The sequence below is a fragment of the Alosa pseudoharengus genome, unplaced genomic scaffold, assembly GCF_046254945.1.
Source record: "Alosa pseudoharengus isolate Yale_2024_CS ecotype anadromous, Long Island Sound unplaced genomic scaffold, YU_APseudo_1.1 YU_APseudo_1.1_scf_7, whole genome shotgun sequence".
NCBI classification, from domain to species: domain Eukaryota; kingdom Metazoa; phylum Chordata; class Actinopteri; order Clupeiformes; family Clupeidae; genus Alosa; species Alosa pseudoharengus.
This window is the reverse complement of record NW_027468859.1, coordinates 30389787-30405859: the sequence shown is the minus strand read 5'-3', so window position 1 is coordinate 30405859 and position 16073 is coordinate 30389787. Positions and strand designations below refer to the sequence as shown.

Genomic DNA, 16073 nt, shown 5'->3' with positions numbered 1-16073 from the left:
AACAATTAATCTAGCGATTATTTTTTTCGATGCATCGATTAATCTAACGATTCATTTTTTCAGTCTGATTCGATTATCGATTATCTCCCCATTAATTCATTATAATAGCAACTTATACATGTTTATTTACATATCTGAATGAAAAAACATGAATTTTTTAACATTGCAATATTTGTTTATTGCTCTTAAGATTCCAAAATAAGACTACGCCTATAAAAGTGCAAAGTAATGCATTCTTAGTCAGAGGTAGCATTAAATAAAGTTCAGTAGTGTATGTCTAATTGAGTGCCTGTCATTTGAAGACGTTTGTGTGGGAATCCTTGCAATTAACATTAACACAGTTAAAAGGCTGCTGATGTGTGGATGCAATTCATAACGTAGTCAGTTCAAATAACGGTTTGTAGGACCTACTTCTCCTTTGGACAAGCACTTTTGAGTCTTGGAAAACACTTTTCCTTTTACATCGGGATTTTGCAAACATTCCGAGTCAATAAAATGAGCCCTGCATGAGTAACGAATACAAGCAGCTGCAAGTAAGCATGCTAAACTTGACATCCAAACAGTATTCTAACGTTAGCTTTGAGATACTGCTTGATTGCATACTGTAACTTAACTTAGTTTAGTCTCCTCAATGTACTATGTTGTGATAAGACCTTAGCAGAGTTTAGAGTTTACTTTAACTTTTAATGCAGTAGTTTTGAACAAATTTGCGCAGCATGGTCACGATGCTAAGCGGATTTATTGGCAATTTAGCCCACTGTTCTATGCAGTGCTTCTATGTGGCAACAACAATCCTTCAACAATCGTGAATATTTTGTTAAATGGTCATGCAGAGGAGCAGCGGGCTCATTACGAGAGAGAGCGGGCGGGGCGAGGAAAGGCTGTGTGAGTAAAAAGTGCAGCTCAATGAAATGAACTTATCTAATCTTTAAAATAGTAGGCCTACAACATAGAACAATGTGTTCTATCAATGTGTGGTGGCCGGTTTTGATTTTGTGGTGCCCAGCCACAGATTAGTCAACGTATGGAAAACACTGAAGATGTAAAATTAAAAATATTTAGCAGCACACGTTATGCTTGACGAATCGACACTCATATTTTGCGTCAACATATTTTTTGCGTCGATGTCATCGATTACGTCGACGCGTTGCCCTATCCTTCTATGATCGCATCAAAATCGCTATTTTTAATACGCTAAGAAGGCTTGACACAACATGAAACCTTGTTTGAAGTATCACCAGGGTCTCTACACGTGAACTAGAGCAAACTTGATTGTTTGTGTACAAAGAGTTTAATGAAAAGAAAGCTCGCTGCCATTTTGCCAAAACCTCTACTTCAAACATCATCGGAAGTAATGTGACCCTACCATGCTTAGAGAACCTTTAATATGACTTTTTGGAATCAAGTTTTGTTTATCTCTCTCTTTCTCTCTCTCTCTCGACAGCTCACTTTGTTCCAAAGAGGAAATGGGAAACGAAGGAAGTGGAAGCAATAGAAAAGCACTTGAGTGTTTTTCTTAAATCTTTACGTGTCCCAGGGAAACTAGACTGTGTTAGATGCTTAGAAGCAGAGCCCACAGCTTTAAAAAACAGAAACTGGCAGGCTATCAAATTTTTTGTGTAGAAACGAATTGTTTCCCTCAAAAGAAAACTGTAATTCCTGAATTACCTGTAATTAGTTTGGAGTGAATAATAGTAGAGAGAAAATGTAATGCAGAGAGAAGCCATTCTAGGCATCTCATGAGAGCCTGCTTGTGCGTCTGTTAGCACTATGTAGCTAGCCCAAGTAACATTAGCTATGGGTACAGTTTATAACATATAATTTATTCCCTTTTGTCTTACAATACAGTACCCTCTAGAATTATTTGCACCTCTGCTAAAGTTGACTAAAAAGGGGAATATAAAATCATCTTTTGGACATTTATCTTAATGCCATAAGTTAAAAAAATTCAGAAATATCCAACCTTTAAGGACACCAATGTTCTTTGTGAATGAATAATGTATCAAATAAATAAATGTTCTTCCTTAAAATACAGGGGTCATAAGTATTGGCACCCCAATGTTAAATTCCAATAGAGGCAGGCAGATTTTTTTTTTGAAAGGCCAGTTATTTCATGGGTCCAGGATACTATGCATCCTGATAAAGTTCCCTTGGCCTTTGGAATTAAAATAGCCCCACATCACATACCCTTCACCATACCTAGAGATTGGCATGGTTTTATTTCAGTTAGCCTATTAGCTGGTTTAATTTGCATTGAGCTCAATGAGCATCAAACCAGCTAACAGGCTAACTGAATAACACCATGCCAATCTCTAGATATGGTGAAGGGTATGTGATGTGGGGCTATTTTAACTCCAAAGGCCAAGGGGACTTTATCAGGATGCATAGTATCCCGGATCCATGAAATACAGTGCCTAGAAAAAGTATTCAGCCCCATGCTTAAGTTGACTAAAAAGAGGAATAAAAAAATCATCTTTTGGAAATGGATCTTAATGCCTTAATTACAAAAATGAGGTAAAATCCAACCTTTAAGGACACCAATTTTCTTTGTAAATGAATAATGTATCGTAAATAAATAAATGTTCTTCATTAAAATACAGGGTGCATAAGTATTCATACCCTTAAACCTATATTGAATTCCCATAGAGGCAGGCAGATTTTTATTTTTAAAGGCGTTATTTAATGGATCCAGGATACTATGCATCCTGATAAAGTTCCCTTGGCCTATGGATTTAAAATAGTCCCACATCACATACCCTTCACCATACCTAGAGATTGGCATGGTGTGTTTCAGTTAGCCTATTAGCTGGTTTGATGCTCAAATCAAACCAGCTAATAGGCTAACTAAAATACACATCATGCCAATCTCTAGATATGGTGAACGGTAATAATAAATAATACTGTTTAGGGTATGAAGTATAGTAAATCTTAATGAATAACACATACAAGAAGTATGAAGCACATGTGGCCACACAAGAATGATGATGGTGGAGGTCTGCAATGGGTGTCTATGATCTGTCTACTTCTCACCTCTCTTACAGTAGGAGGTAAGTTGAGGCTTGTCACACATATATGTATATGGTGCATATATTTATATATGGAAAGAGATAAATACCTGTGTGTGTGTGTTTTTGTATCGTCAAGTGGGAACTCCATCCTGAACTATTTGTATCATCGTAGGGATGAAATCCAGGTCTCTCATGTTTTCAATGGATACAGGCCCCAGTTCACATTTGCTTAGCATTTGATTCAAAGTTTTAGTTTGTCCCAAGTCATGACATTTTGTGTGTTTGCCAGGATTGCAATGAGGAGAACAACTAGTGGATTTACGTCCACTCTCCCTCCCCCACAACCATGCACATAAATGCACTACACACCTACACAACTTTTGAAATCGGATGATAATGAGGATCATTACGCTGCATTCTCAAGTTCGTAGTAAATGAAAGGCAGAAGTAAAAGTTAACGTTAAGTTAAATCGTTCACCTAGCATAGCCATAGAGCACAGCCATAGCGAGATGCTAATGAGAGAACCAGCCATGCAACAGCGCCCCGAAGACACAGCATTTTTATTGTGTACAGGGGGAACATGCCACGAGAAGTAGGCTATTTACAATGGCAGAGTAAAATATAAATATCGCCACTTTAGGGGCAGCTCTAGAGTTGGCAAACACATCTGAACCTGCATACGATGAGAATGAGAAAAAAAACACAAAAGGAACATTTCAAGCACATTATTGTACGTGTGGCTGCACAAGCACAGTGATCGTGAGGGTCTGCAGTGGGTGTCCATGATCTGTCCTATTTTTCTAGGCTTTCTAGGCTTTGGGGCAGCCGTGGCCGCGGCTGAAGTGCCCTTGAGCAAGGCACCTAACCCCTCACTGCTCCCCGAGCGCCGCCATTGTAGCAGGCAGCTCACTGCGCCAGGATTAGTGTGTGCTTCACCTCACTGTATGTTCACTGTGTGCTGTTTGTGTTTCACTAATTCACTGATTGGGTTAAATGCAGAGACCAAATTTCCCTCACGGGATCAAAAAAGTATATATACTTATCAATAGATTTGCTTAAAATTTCAGATTTGTCCCCACCTCTCCCAAAATCTTGACTGTGTGTGTGTGTGTATCCTTATGCTAATGAGATTGGTCCCCATCATGTATGAGGTCCCCGTGTGTGTTGTTTTTTATCATAGTAGGCGTGTTTATGTAAATGAGGTCCCCACTCATCACAATATCTTGGCTTATTTTGCTGGTCCCCAAATGTGGCTGTAAATTCAGGTCAGGAAACTTTTTGCGAGTGTATCACTAATTTGAGGTGACCAGTCAGTTTGATAATTTTAAACAAACAAGCCTGATTTTTTTCAGACCTGTAGCACCTCTGGAAACAGTGGTTCCCATATAGCACCTTTTTTGACAGGTGGCCCCACTAAGTAATAAATACCAGTATGTGTGTGTGTGTGTGTGTGTGTGTGTGTGTGTGTGTGTGTGTGTGTGTGTGTGTGTGTGTGTGTCTGTCTTTAAGCCAGTGTTGTTTCCACATGAGTGAGTAGCAGTAGGCAGAGGGGCTGTAGTCTGGGCCATAGCTTTCAGTTTTCAGGGTCAACAGTAAACCTACCAAACACAAACACACTCTAGTTGTTCATTACGCTTACCACTATTTCTCTCAAATTAGCATAAAAAAAGTTGTATTTCTACAAGTGTAATGTTGTTGTTGTTGTTGTTTTACTGATGCTGATTGTTATTCTGACCTGACTGTGACTTCACAGGGAGCCAAGAACCACGGCGTGGTGATGCCGGACGCCAATAAGGAGAACACGCTGAACCAGCTGGTGGGTGCGGCGTTTGGGGCGGCAGGTCAGCGCTGCATGGCCCTCAGCACCGCCATCCTGGTGGGAGAGGCGCGCGACTGGCTGCCCGAGCTGGTGGAACGCACCAAGAACCTGCGCGTCAATGCAGGTAAATGTGTGCTCTCTCACACACGCACACACACACACACACACACACACGAACCTGCGCGTCAATGCAGGTAAATGTGTGCTCTCTCACACACACACACACACACACACACACACACACACACACACGAATCTGCGCGTCAATGCAGGTAAATGTGTGCTCTCTCACACACACACACACACACACACACACACACACGAATCTGCGCGTCAATGCCGGTAAATGTGTGCTCGCTCACTCCCCCACACACACGCACACACACACACACACACACACACAAACCTGCGCGTCAATGCAGGTAAATGTGTGCTCGCTCACTCACACACACAGACACACACACATAAGAACCTGCGCGTCAATGCAGGTAAATATGTGCTTGCTCACTCACACACACACACACACACTCTCAAGAACCTGCGCGTCAACACAGGTAAATGTGTACTCACTCACTCACCTACCTGTGTGTCAACGCAGGTAAATATGTAGCGTATTTTCCGGACTATATGTCGCTCCGGAGTATAAGTCGCATCAGTCAAAAAATGCCTCATGAAGAGAAAAAAAAACATATATATAAGTCGGACCGGACTATAAGTTGCATTTATTTAGAAATTTATTTCACAAAATCCAAGACCAAGAGCAGACAGTGACTATGTAACTGGACACATAGAGGCCAAAAAGATTGAGAATTCTACCAGGAATGTTAATGAAGTTGAAGGAGTAGGAGGAGGGCCCGACAACAATTGTAAAGCAATTTACAAAAGATTCACTGAACATAAATGCTGATGTGGTACATGAAAATGTAGCTAAAAAAGTAGAGAATGCAATGAAATCAGGCATTTTGGGCGATATGGAGGCACAAGCCGGCAGCAGAGCAAGTAATGGCAGCAAGCTGAGGAAGGCGGCCAGGTTCCGATGGTAATTGTAAAGCAATTTACAAAAGATTCACTGAACATAAATGCTGATGTGGTACATGAAAATTCAGCTAAAAATGTGGAGAATGCAACGCGATCGAGCATTTTGGGCGATTTGGAGGTACAAGCCGGCAGCAGAGAAAATGCTGGACAGGCTACCTCCGAGAGAGCGAGAGAGAAAAAAAGATGAAAAACGATGAAAAAAATGTGACTTATAGTCCGGAAAATACGGTACTTGCACTCTTAAACTTGCATGTCAACGCAGGTAAATGTGTACTCACACACACATACTTACACACACTCAAATTTGTGCCAGCAATTAGCAGATAGGTGATTTAAGCTGGAGTCTGCTGCTTGGCAAAAAATTGTTGATATTTAAGCTTAACAGCCCAACAAATTACACCCCTGGTGTGTGCTTGTAAGCACTGTCGATTAGTAGGGATTTTTTATTGCTCTGTTCGAGCAACTATGTTTCTTTAACCTTAGAGCCAGGGCTGTGTGCTTTAAAAAACAAACAAAAAAAAACTGTGTTCATACTTGCACCAAACAGACGGCTAGAGGACTGTGAAGAGCAATTTGTGGAATTTGTCAAAAAAGGCAGAAGATTAGAATTGTGTAATGTATTTTTAGAAAGCTGTTGCGAGGCTGACATTTAGACAAACATGTAGCTACAACTTTTTACAAAATGAGGTGCATTGAGTCCCGTCGTGTTCATGTGTTTTTCCGTGTGCTGTTGCACCTCCGTATTAGCCAGGGTTCTACCCTTTTGGGTAAGAAGAAAGACAATAAGTTGGTGAAGTAGGCTCCAGTAAGTTTCTTATAAAGTGGAAAATAAGTTGGTGAAGTAGGTTCTAGTAAGTTTCTTATAAAGTTGAAGGTTACAGGGTGTGCTTCACAATAAAATGTCTGGAGAGAAAAAAAACTGGCTAAAATGCTTATCACAGAGTATTCACACATCCTACACTCTCACACACACACGCACGCATGCACACACACAGGACTGGGCTTGCCAAACGGGTAGTGCTGATTAGCCCTGTTCTCTAGTCTTAGTGATGCTCAAGGGTTTCAGGTATCTGGAAGGATTATTGGTGCTTCACTCCCCTCCCTGAAGGACATTTACACCACCCACCTCACCCGCAAGGCGATCACAATTGTGAGTGATGCAAGTCACCCCGCTCACAATTTGTTTGATCTACTGCCCTCTGGGAAGAGGTACAGAAGCCTGCGCTCCCGCACCACCAGACTCACCAACAGCTTCATACACCAGGCTGTTAGGATGCTGAACTCTCTCCCCCCTCCACCCTCAGCTACATAACATCCTGGACTTTGGACCCACAATGGCTGCCTTGCACTACTCCACTTGCACTACTCCACTTGTACACTTGCACACTTTGCAACTTGTTGTTGTTGTCCTGTTGTCCTGAAAACACTTCTGAACACACTTCTGCTGCTATTACATAACTTGCACCACTATGCCACTTGCATACTTAGGTCAAACAGAACTACCTCAGCCACTTATTGGCCTGACTTTTGCACTATTATATTGACTGTCTATGCACAATTGCACAATTTCAACCCAAATTTTGCTGCTCTTATTTCTTCATTGTATGTGCCTTCTTATTTACTTTTTATATTGTTTACTTGAATGTTATGTTTGTCTGTGGACTTAATTGGTAAAATATGTCTTGTCTCCACCGTGGGTTAGTGGGAAACGTAATTTCGATCTCTTTGTATGTCTTGACATGTGAAGAAATTGACAATAAAGCAGACTGACTTTGACTTTGAGGTGGCCACCACAGCTAACTTGTATGGACGTGTAATGGCACTGCTGAAAGCCTGGGATGCTGGTCGTTATCCTGTCAATCAAATGTCCACTTCCTCGCCCCTGTTCTCAGGTGACCAGCCTGGTGCCGACGTTGGGCCACTCATCTCGCCCGAGGCCAAGAACCGCGTCAACAGCCTGATCCAGAGTGGCGTGGACGAGGGCGCCAAGGTCCTGCTGGATGGCCGCAACGTGCACGTCAAGGGCTACGAGAATGGCAACTTCGTGGGCCCCACCATCCTGGGCAACGTCACCGTAAGCAGCATGATTTTCCTTTACATTTGCATTTATTAATTTAGCAGACACCTCTATCCAATGGGACTTACAGTACATATCAGATATGGGGGACTCGAGTTACTTGACTTGACTCGAGTCAGACTCGAGTCACATTTTTAAAGACTTGAGACTTGCTTGATCAACATGTATAAAAGACTCGACTTGACTTTGACTTGCTATTCATGACTTGAGAATTGACTTAGACTTGAGACAAATGACTTGAAATGACTTGACTTTTTATTTTTTTTATTAAGGAGTTAACTACGATTTTAGAAAATCTGCTTAGGTGCTGTTGCATGCGTCACGCGAGCGAACCTGTCATTGTACCAAGTGACGCGACAGACCAACAGCAAGTTACAGATCAAATGAGACACACTGAGGTAGGCTAACTTGCAAATATGGAAGGCTCTACGTTTATACCAAAACATAATAATGTTTGGCTTCACAGATGATGTATCTGACAAGTCAAAGGAGAAATGAACAGCAGTCTGCAAGTGTGCAAAATAGCGACATAACCACCACTACGTTAGAAACCTAACGTCAAATTTGAGGCATGTTAAGAGTTGGCTTTGAATCTGTTATGCTTTTTAGTTAACGCCATATTAGGTTAAAATGTGTGAAATGGCAAAGTGAAACATTTTCTTGTCTAAGCTTAATCTATATATAGCGAAAATGTTGACAATGTAACCTAAAGTAAGCGCCTCTCTTTCTCCCTCCCTCTTAAACACGTCCCTGTTCCATACGTTACAGCCTAGTAGTAGGCTAACAACAGTAAGTAGGCCTAGCTAACTGCCAGCAATCAGCATAGAAAAGTAGCTTATTTCACATGTTAGGCTTATGTATAATATGATATAGCATTGACGGTCCTAAACCCTCCTAAAACCCATTGCGCTGTCGCGCTTGTCAAAGTTTGGCAGTGATGTCGTCGGCAGCGTTTGATTGATTGATTAGTTCACATTATTGGTTCCCTGGAGATGCGACAGGTCAGGACAGGTGTAACTTGAACTGTTTGAATATATTTTCATGATTTGATATAGCCTAGGCTACCTAATATTTGAGGCATATTGAAACAATAATAGGCTATTTTATAATAGGTCTACTTGTAATACATTTATTTTTATTCGTATACATTTCATCTTATTCTATAAACCGTTCAGATGTAGCTTGAATGAATGCAATGTCTATTTGTTTGTTACAAATAAAACTCCAGCAGTTCATAACTAACCTATTGTAGCTTATTTTAAAATGAAAACATGGGTAAATCATCATGAATTTCAATGATTTGGCTATGACTTGACTTGACTTGCTTGACCCAAGCTATGACTTGACTTGCTTGACTGTCACAAAAAATGACTTGGACTTGCTTGAGACTTGAAGATTAAGACTTGAGACTTGCTTGTGACTTGTACATGTGTGACTTACTCCCACCTCTGGTACATATGTTATTTATATTAAAGTGTCTTGCTCAAAGGCACAATGGTGGAAGCAAGGACTTGAACCCACAACTTTACAAGCTACTGCATGCTAGCCCAGCTCCTTAACCACTACGCTACCACCGCCCACATTTATCAATTTCATGGTTTATATCTAATCTTAGTCACGTACGTTGTCATTCCAACTAGCAGCCAAGGCTATTCACAATGGAGTTCTGAGGTCTGGGTTGGAAAATGTAAGAAAAAAACAAGTAAACCTTCAAATAATTTCACAGTCCTGCCCATGAGCTCTTCTGCACCAAATCCCTCCAAGCCTTTGGGCTGGAATGCTGTAGGAGACCTTTTACAGAGCAATAGGCTCCCGTCATCCAGATTTGTGCCTTCATGGAGAATGTGTGCAGGTCTAGCAGGCATAGCATCATATTAAAGATGACAATGGATGGACAGAGTATTTTAACAGTATGCAACTTATCTGGTTGGTCAGTCAAAAACAGATGTGATTTTACAACCATATAATTAGGCTGGGGAATGAAATGGCCCATTTTAGCAGATATCTAGTGCCCTTCAAGCTTGTCTGGCACCCACATGAATAATTAAGTGAGTTATGGTGATTGGCTGCCTTGCAGCTCACAACAGGCTCTAGCAACCTTCTACCTGAATCTCACTCAAACATGTACCGTAACATGTGGAGGGAGGCGGTAATAAGAGGGATGGTTTGAGTCACAGTCTGTGTTCAGCATCACGCTCTGTCATTGTGCAGATTGACCAGTTTCTTAAGGGTTTCAAAGTCCAAGAATTGCATATGAAGGAGGGTGCAACCGTGTTTCAGATTCACAGTAACTTTGTTGCCATGCACGGATCTCCCCAATATTCAACGAAGCCAAGGTGAAACCGGTTTTCCATTCTATGTCTCAGTCTGAAGATGGCCCTAAGGCATGCACAGAAAAGTTACAGCAACTCCAGGAATTACCGTAGCTGGGTGTGACATTTTAGTTCCTGTAGCATCAGCAGCTCACACTAATTAACATGGAATCCATTAGACCAGCGGTTCCCAAACTTTTTCCCCCGCGTACCACCACTTTCATTCTGACTCGGCTCGCGTACCCCCACCATCCGACTCATTAAAAACGTTAACACATTCTATTGATGCATTCCAGGCATCATGTGTAATTAGCAGCCCTACATGATAACAAATAACAAATACCACAGTTTGGGAATCCCTGCATTAGACCATCTCAATGCCACACAGGTCTGAACTCCAAAGAAATGTGTTTAAAATGTCTTTTTCGAAGAGGAAGCACAGGACTGAATTTCTTTCCCTTTTCCTCCATTTCCGATTTTTTTTGCTCATCATGCCATCCTGTGACTGGCATACATCATTCCTGTAAATGTTCTGTCACTTTATTGCATATAACGGCTTCAAAGTCGTTTTGATGGTTATAGGGAGAATCACGCTCATTCCACAGCCATAGCCTTCCTGTCAACAGAGAACCAGCCTTGCAGCTTACTCTCCCCTGACCTAGAGAAGCACAAATTATTTTACGGCAATTGTGCAACAGCCTCCTACTATTTGTATTAAATGGTGTAATATTACCTTGTCAGTCAACATGTCTCTTCGGAGATTACCTTTGCCAGTTTGTTACCAAATTGCAAATTAATCTGTGATTGTGTCTATGGCCCACCTACAGCCCAACATGAAGTGCTACACAGAGGAGATCTTTGGACCAGTGCTAGTCGTCCTGGAGGCTGACAGTTTGGATGAAGCCATCAGCATGGTCAACAACAACCCGTATGGCAACGGAACCGCCATCTTCACCACCAACGGTGCCACCGCCAGGAAGTACACAAACGAGGTGGATGTGGGCCAGGTGAGATTTGCAGTGCACTCTGGGATATGGTCAGGACCTAGATCTTGACATGTTCACACTAAATGTATATTTATCATAAACCTCTGAACTGACGTGATGGCAAGCTTTAGTTTGATATAACCTTTTTCCTGAACTTAAACATTTCTGTCCAAAAAAAATATTTGTATTCAATTTTTATATGTGGAAAATGTACTACAACCATTTACACCTTAGTGTATATTTGACATTTTTTTGCTTATTACACACACACACACACACACACACAGTATCATTTCATAATTGCGGTCAGTTTGTGTGTTTGTGTGATGCCCTAGGAGAATTGTCATTGTCATGTTTTCTCTCTGCAGATTGGAGTCAACGTTCCTATTCCGGTACCTCTCCCCATGTTCTCCTTCACTGGATCCAGAGGCTCTTTCCGTGGAGACACCAACTTCTATGGCAAGCAGGTGAGAACCCTTGAACCTTGAAGAACCTTGGCGGGTCTCTGTCATACACCTACTCTTGTAAAATAAAATGAAGGCTCTCAAACAACTTTGAGATATGTTGAAACCTAGGTGGTAATCCACCAGTGGTGGCAAGGATGGTAATTTGTTCATTTTGGTTAATTTGGATGAAGGATTAAACATTCTTGGCCTTATTGAAGTCATTAATGCCTCACTCTGAAATATAGAAAATAGCGTCCCTCTGAAGCTGAGAGCCCTGTACACCATTTAACCCTTCAGTGACTGCCCTGTGTAGTGATTGTGACCAGTAGTGATCTTACCAGTGATGAAGTTTTAACCAAGACATATGCCATTAGAACAAGGAGTTGTTGGCAGGACTCCGAGTTGGAAATGAGCATTTGTCAGGTAGCACTGAGAATCTCACACTGGTGGTCCATTTCGCTTCTCCTCCCTTCTCTTCTCCATCTCCTCTCGTCTCTCGATTCTCTTCTCTGTTCTCCTTTCCATTTCCTCTTCCCTCCTCTCTCTCCTCTCATCTCAGACCTCATGTAGAGGCAGTTGTGAAACTTGCCATCTGTTTCTTAAAGGCAGCTCAGAGATGAGGGGGGAAAAAGGAGGATTCTGCTTCTGCCTGAGGCTCAGGGGCGATTCTAGATCTAGAGCTTTGCTGGGGCACAGGCCCCCAACTCCCAGCCTACATAATAAAAAAAAAAATGTGCGCGCAATATGAAATAAATGGCTAGCCTACGGGTAGGCTACAAGCTTCAAAATCATAATTGTCACTGTCATACTGTAGGACCAGCACTCTCCCTCAATTGTTGTAGCAGCCACTATCCAGCAACATTGAAACACATAGGTATAAGTAGGCCTAAACTCACTGCATGAATTTAATAGGCTTTCTTACTAACACAAGGGAAGCTTATTTTTTTGTCAAAATTGAGATATACTTCCCTCCCATGCAAGGGTATAGTCATCCTGGCAATACTGCAGTTCTTTGTAGCTTAAATAGCCTACTAAAGCCTTCATACTGACTTGGTGATAATTTCCAAATTTAGCCTATAATCAGACTCTGATTCTGTGTAGATTATTATAGGCCAGTGTTTTTCAACCTTTTTTGTGCCACGGCACACTTTTGACACTTAAAATGTCCCACGGCACACTAACATCCTGTGTGAAGAAAAAATAAACATACCATAGCCTAAAATTTAAAAAAATACACAATATGGCCTTATTATGGCTTCTATGCAAGACCTGCTCAATAAAACAAGCGCCCTCTGTTTCATTTGTAGGTGACTATATCTATTTTAATTATGAACTGGATATGTGATGATTCTGTGAATACTGGATATGGGGGCCCCGTTGTACAACGCCTGCATACCACAAATAGTGCAATCATACAATCAATTAGAGCATGTGGTTATAAATTCTTTGATGCAACAGTTGCTTTTCTGGACCAGTGAGTGACATTTGGGTAATTTTCTGCGGCACACCTGATGATCTCTCACGGCACACTAGTGTGCCCCGGCACAGTGGTTGAAAAACACTGTATAGGCTACATTTGCAAATGCAGCAAACTTATTTAAGGTTGCCATTAAACCATATATCAAATCACAGCACTGGCTACCAACATAAATGTTAATGTTACCGTTAATGTGGGCAATTATCATACCTCCCTCATCCTCCTCACTGTTCCTCTCCCCCTGCCTCTGTTCAGGAAGAATTTTCTAATGTCCATCTCTGAATAGTTTATCAGAAGGCTATGTTTAGTTTTACAGTAGGACAGCTTCACAAACAGTATACGCTACTTTTACAGGACTCTCTCTACAGTATACGTAAATCATTATTAATTCTCCGCATGTGTGCATGCAGCCTACGCATGGTGTGAGTGTGTGTGTGAGGGAGAGAGCACAAGCTGGTAAACTGTTGCTAAATTTAGGCTACAATGACTAAGCATTGAAAAACAGATGCTAATTATGTGGGCAACATTCTCTAACAGCGATCAACTTGTCATTTTTTTCTGTCAAACAAGCTGTGAATTTGTTGTAACATTAAAAAAGGGGACGAATTATTCTGCGCTCAAAGTGATGTGATGAGCTCCAGCAGTTTCCACAATACAACGAAACACTCGGAAGAATCATGTGAACGATTTTCATTGGTTGTTGCGTTCAATCTTACCCAGCTACAGAGGTGCTATTTTCTGATTGGCTATTATGGCCCCTTTCTTTTTTTCCTTTTTTATTGTTATTGGCTGGTAAGTGACTCATGACTAAAGCACGCACGGAGATGCGCTCATGAATGCCGTTTCCAGCGAGAGCAGCGCTAGACTTTTACTGGGGCACTGGAGACTTTTACAAAGGCACGTGCCCCAGTGAATAAGGTCTAGTGACGCCCCTGCTGAGGCTTAACGCTTATGAACTCAAGCTTTGTTGTGTTTTATTTTCTTTACTCCTGCTCCCTTTACGCTTTTGAATTATCGAACATTCCCAGCAAACAGCTTCTGTTCAATTACTTAGTTATCTCAACTGATCGTGTGCCCCTCAGCCCAGTCCTCCATCCTGAACACTTACACGTTTAGGTTTTGGGGAACAGAGTACGATCTCTTAAAATACTTGCACAGAGACAAGACATTGGTAATGTGTCATGACTTAAAAAATTATCCCTTAATAAAGAAATTGAAAATTGAAAATGCTTGACAGTGTAGCTATATATAAGCAAGTCTGTGGGTAGTATGAAATGTCTGATGGCTGAACGGAATTGTTGCTCCACAGGGCATCCAGTTCTACACTCAGATCAAGACTATTACATCACAATGGAAAGCAGAGGACGCCACGCTCAAGAGTCCTGCTGTTACCATGCCAACAATGGGGCGCTAATGTAGGCTGTAAAGAGCACCCCTTCGTTGCTACTACTGACATGCCTTAAAACTCAAAGAACATGGTGTGTGTGTGTGTGTGTGTGTGTGTGTGTGTGAGTGTGAGTGACATGCAAGTGTAAGAATGTGAGTCTGTGTGTGTGTGTGTGTGTCACTGTGGGAGTGTTTGAGAGAGGTGTCATTTTACACTACATGTCACCCACATGTCGATTTCTGTCATCAGAGCAGTTTAACCTGCTGGAGTGCTTCACCTGGTCTGTTGTAGTGGTGCCCCCTTCAGTACATTGAGGAGTATGCACATAATTGTTTGCAATTGCTCACACTGTAACTAGATGTACTCAGATATCAAACTGTAGTCTGACGGAGCCATCATATTCTCACCACTGAAACTGAATACACATTACCTACAGCTAATGTAATGCAGTAGGCATGTTAACGAGTGCACTAAATGTGTAGCCATTTTCAATGTGTAGATTATCCCATGCGTTTGAGTGATTTCAGAATACATTGTTGATTGAATGTTTGTTCAGAAAAATTGTAATGTTTTGTGAGAAAGAAGAAAGATTTTTTTTCTGAGATACCAGCTGCAAATAATGCATGATCAAGTGGGACTTTGATCCACAAAATAAAACCCTTTGTGATGGAAGATCTCTGTTCTGTCTTTGTGGTCGCAGTGTCTGAAGATTCAAAGTCAACAGTTGTGTCTGGGGAGCTTTCAGAACTGCAGACATATGTGAGGAAATTATGTGCTAAATGCGGCTGATGCATCAGGGACTACAGTCTGACATTTTTCATATCTGTGATTTATATTTAGGTTGTCTCTCGCCTGAAAACCTACAGCATGCAATTTCTCTTTTGGAACTCAAAGACTCGAAGAATTTGGAAAGGCCAATAAGGCCAAAGTCGTTGCTGCTGTTATTGTTACAATACAAGGATGACCGTTCAGGTGTCAGGTATGTTGAGCTGTGGTCTGGGGATATCAAGATGTGCTCAATGCAGATCCTTAAAAATATCAGGTGAGGGTTTACTAAGTTACTACAAAAACTTGTAGGTCATACTATTCTTTTTGGGATCAAAAACTCAGCATGGATCTGGCCCTCAAAACATGCAATGGCTTGCTGCTCTCACTATAACAAAGTAAAAATCAGAATATGTGCATATTTTTGTAATTAACATCCAGGTCTTTTTCGTTTTGCTGCTGCAGAAATTCCACTGCTTGACCACCCAGTCATTACACTGAATTCCCCACACACTATGGGACGCGGCTCAGTCTAACTCTAACCTCAAACCAGAGGTGTTTACATCGTGGAAAACAGCTTGAGTTTGGATACCAAACAAACATGATCCCAACTCCTGCAACATGAAATGTGCCCATGAAAAGCTTATAAGCACCATTAGAAGCTTGTGAATTTCACAAACGCCTTAATAAGCCTACTGTAACGCCATGATTCCATTTCTGAACCGCATTTCTATTTTGTTGCGCTGCTTTGTCAGGC

At 41.4% G+C, this 16073-nt stretch overlaps 1 protein-coding gene across 1 annotated transcript in view; it reads left to right on the top strand.

Moving 5' to 3' along the window:
- aldh6a1 (aldehyde dehydrogenase 6 family, member A1) overlaps window positions 1-15223 on the top strand; it is a 67954-nt gene extending 52731 nt beyond the window's left edge. The window contains exons 8-12 of the mRNA XM_076272330.1: window positions 4763-4952; window positions 7759-7940; window positions 11083-11262; window positions 11610-11708; window positions 14474-15223. Of these exons, the coding sequence (XP_076128445.1) occupies window positions 4763-4952; window positions 7759-7940; window positions 11083-11262; window positions 11610-11708; window positions 14474-14578 (756 nt within the window). The 3' untranslated portion in view covers window positions 14579-15223. The remainder of the gene's footprint in view (window positions 1-4762; window positions 4953-7758; window positions 7941-11082; window positions 11263-11609; window positions 11709-14473) is intronic.
- Window positions 15224-16073: the final 850 nt, after the last annotated feature.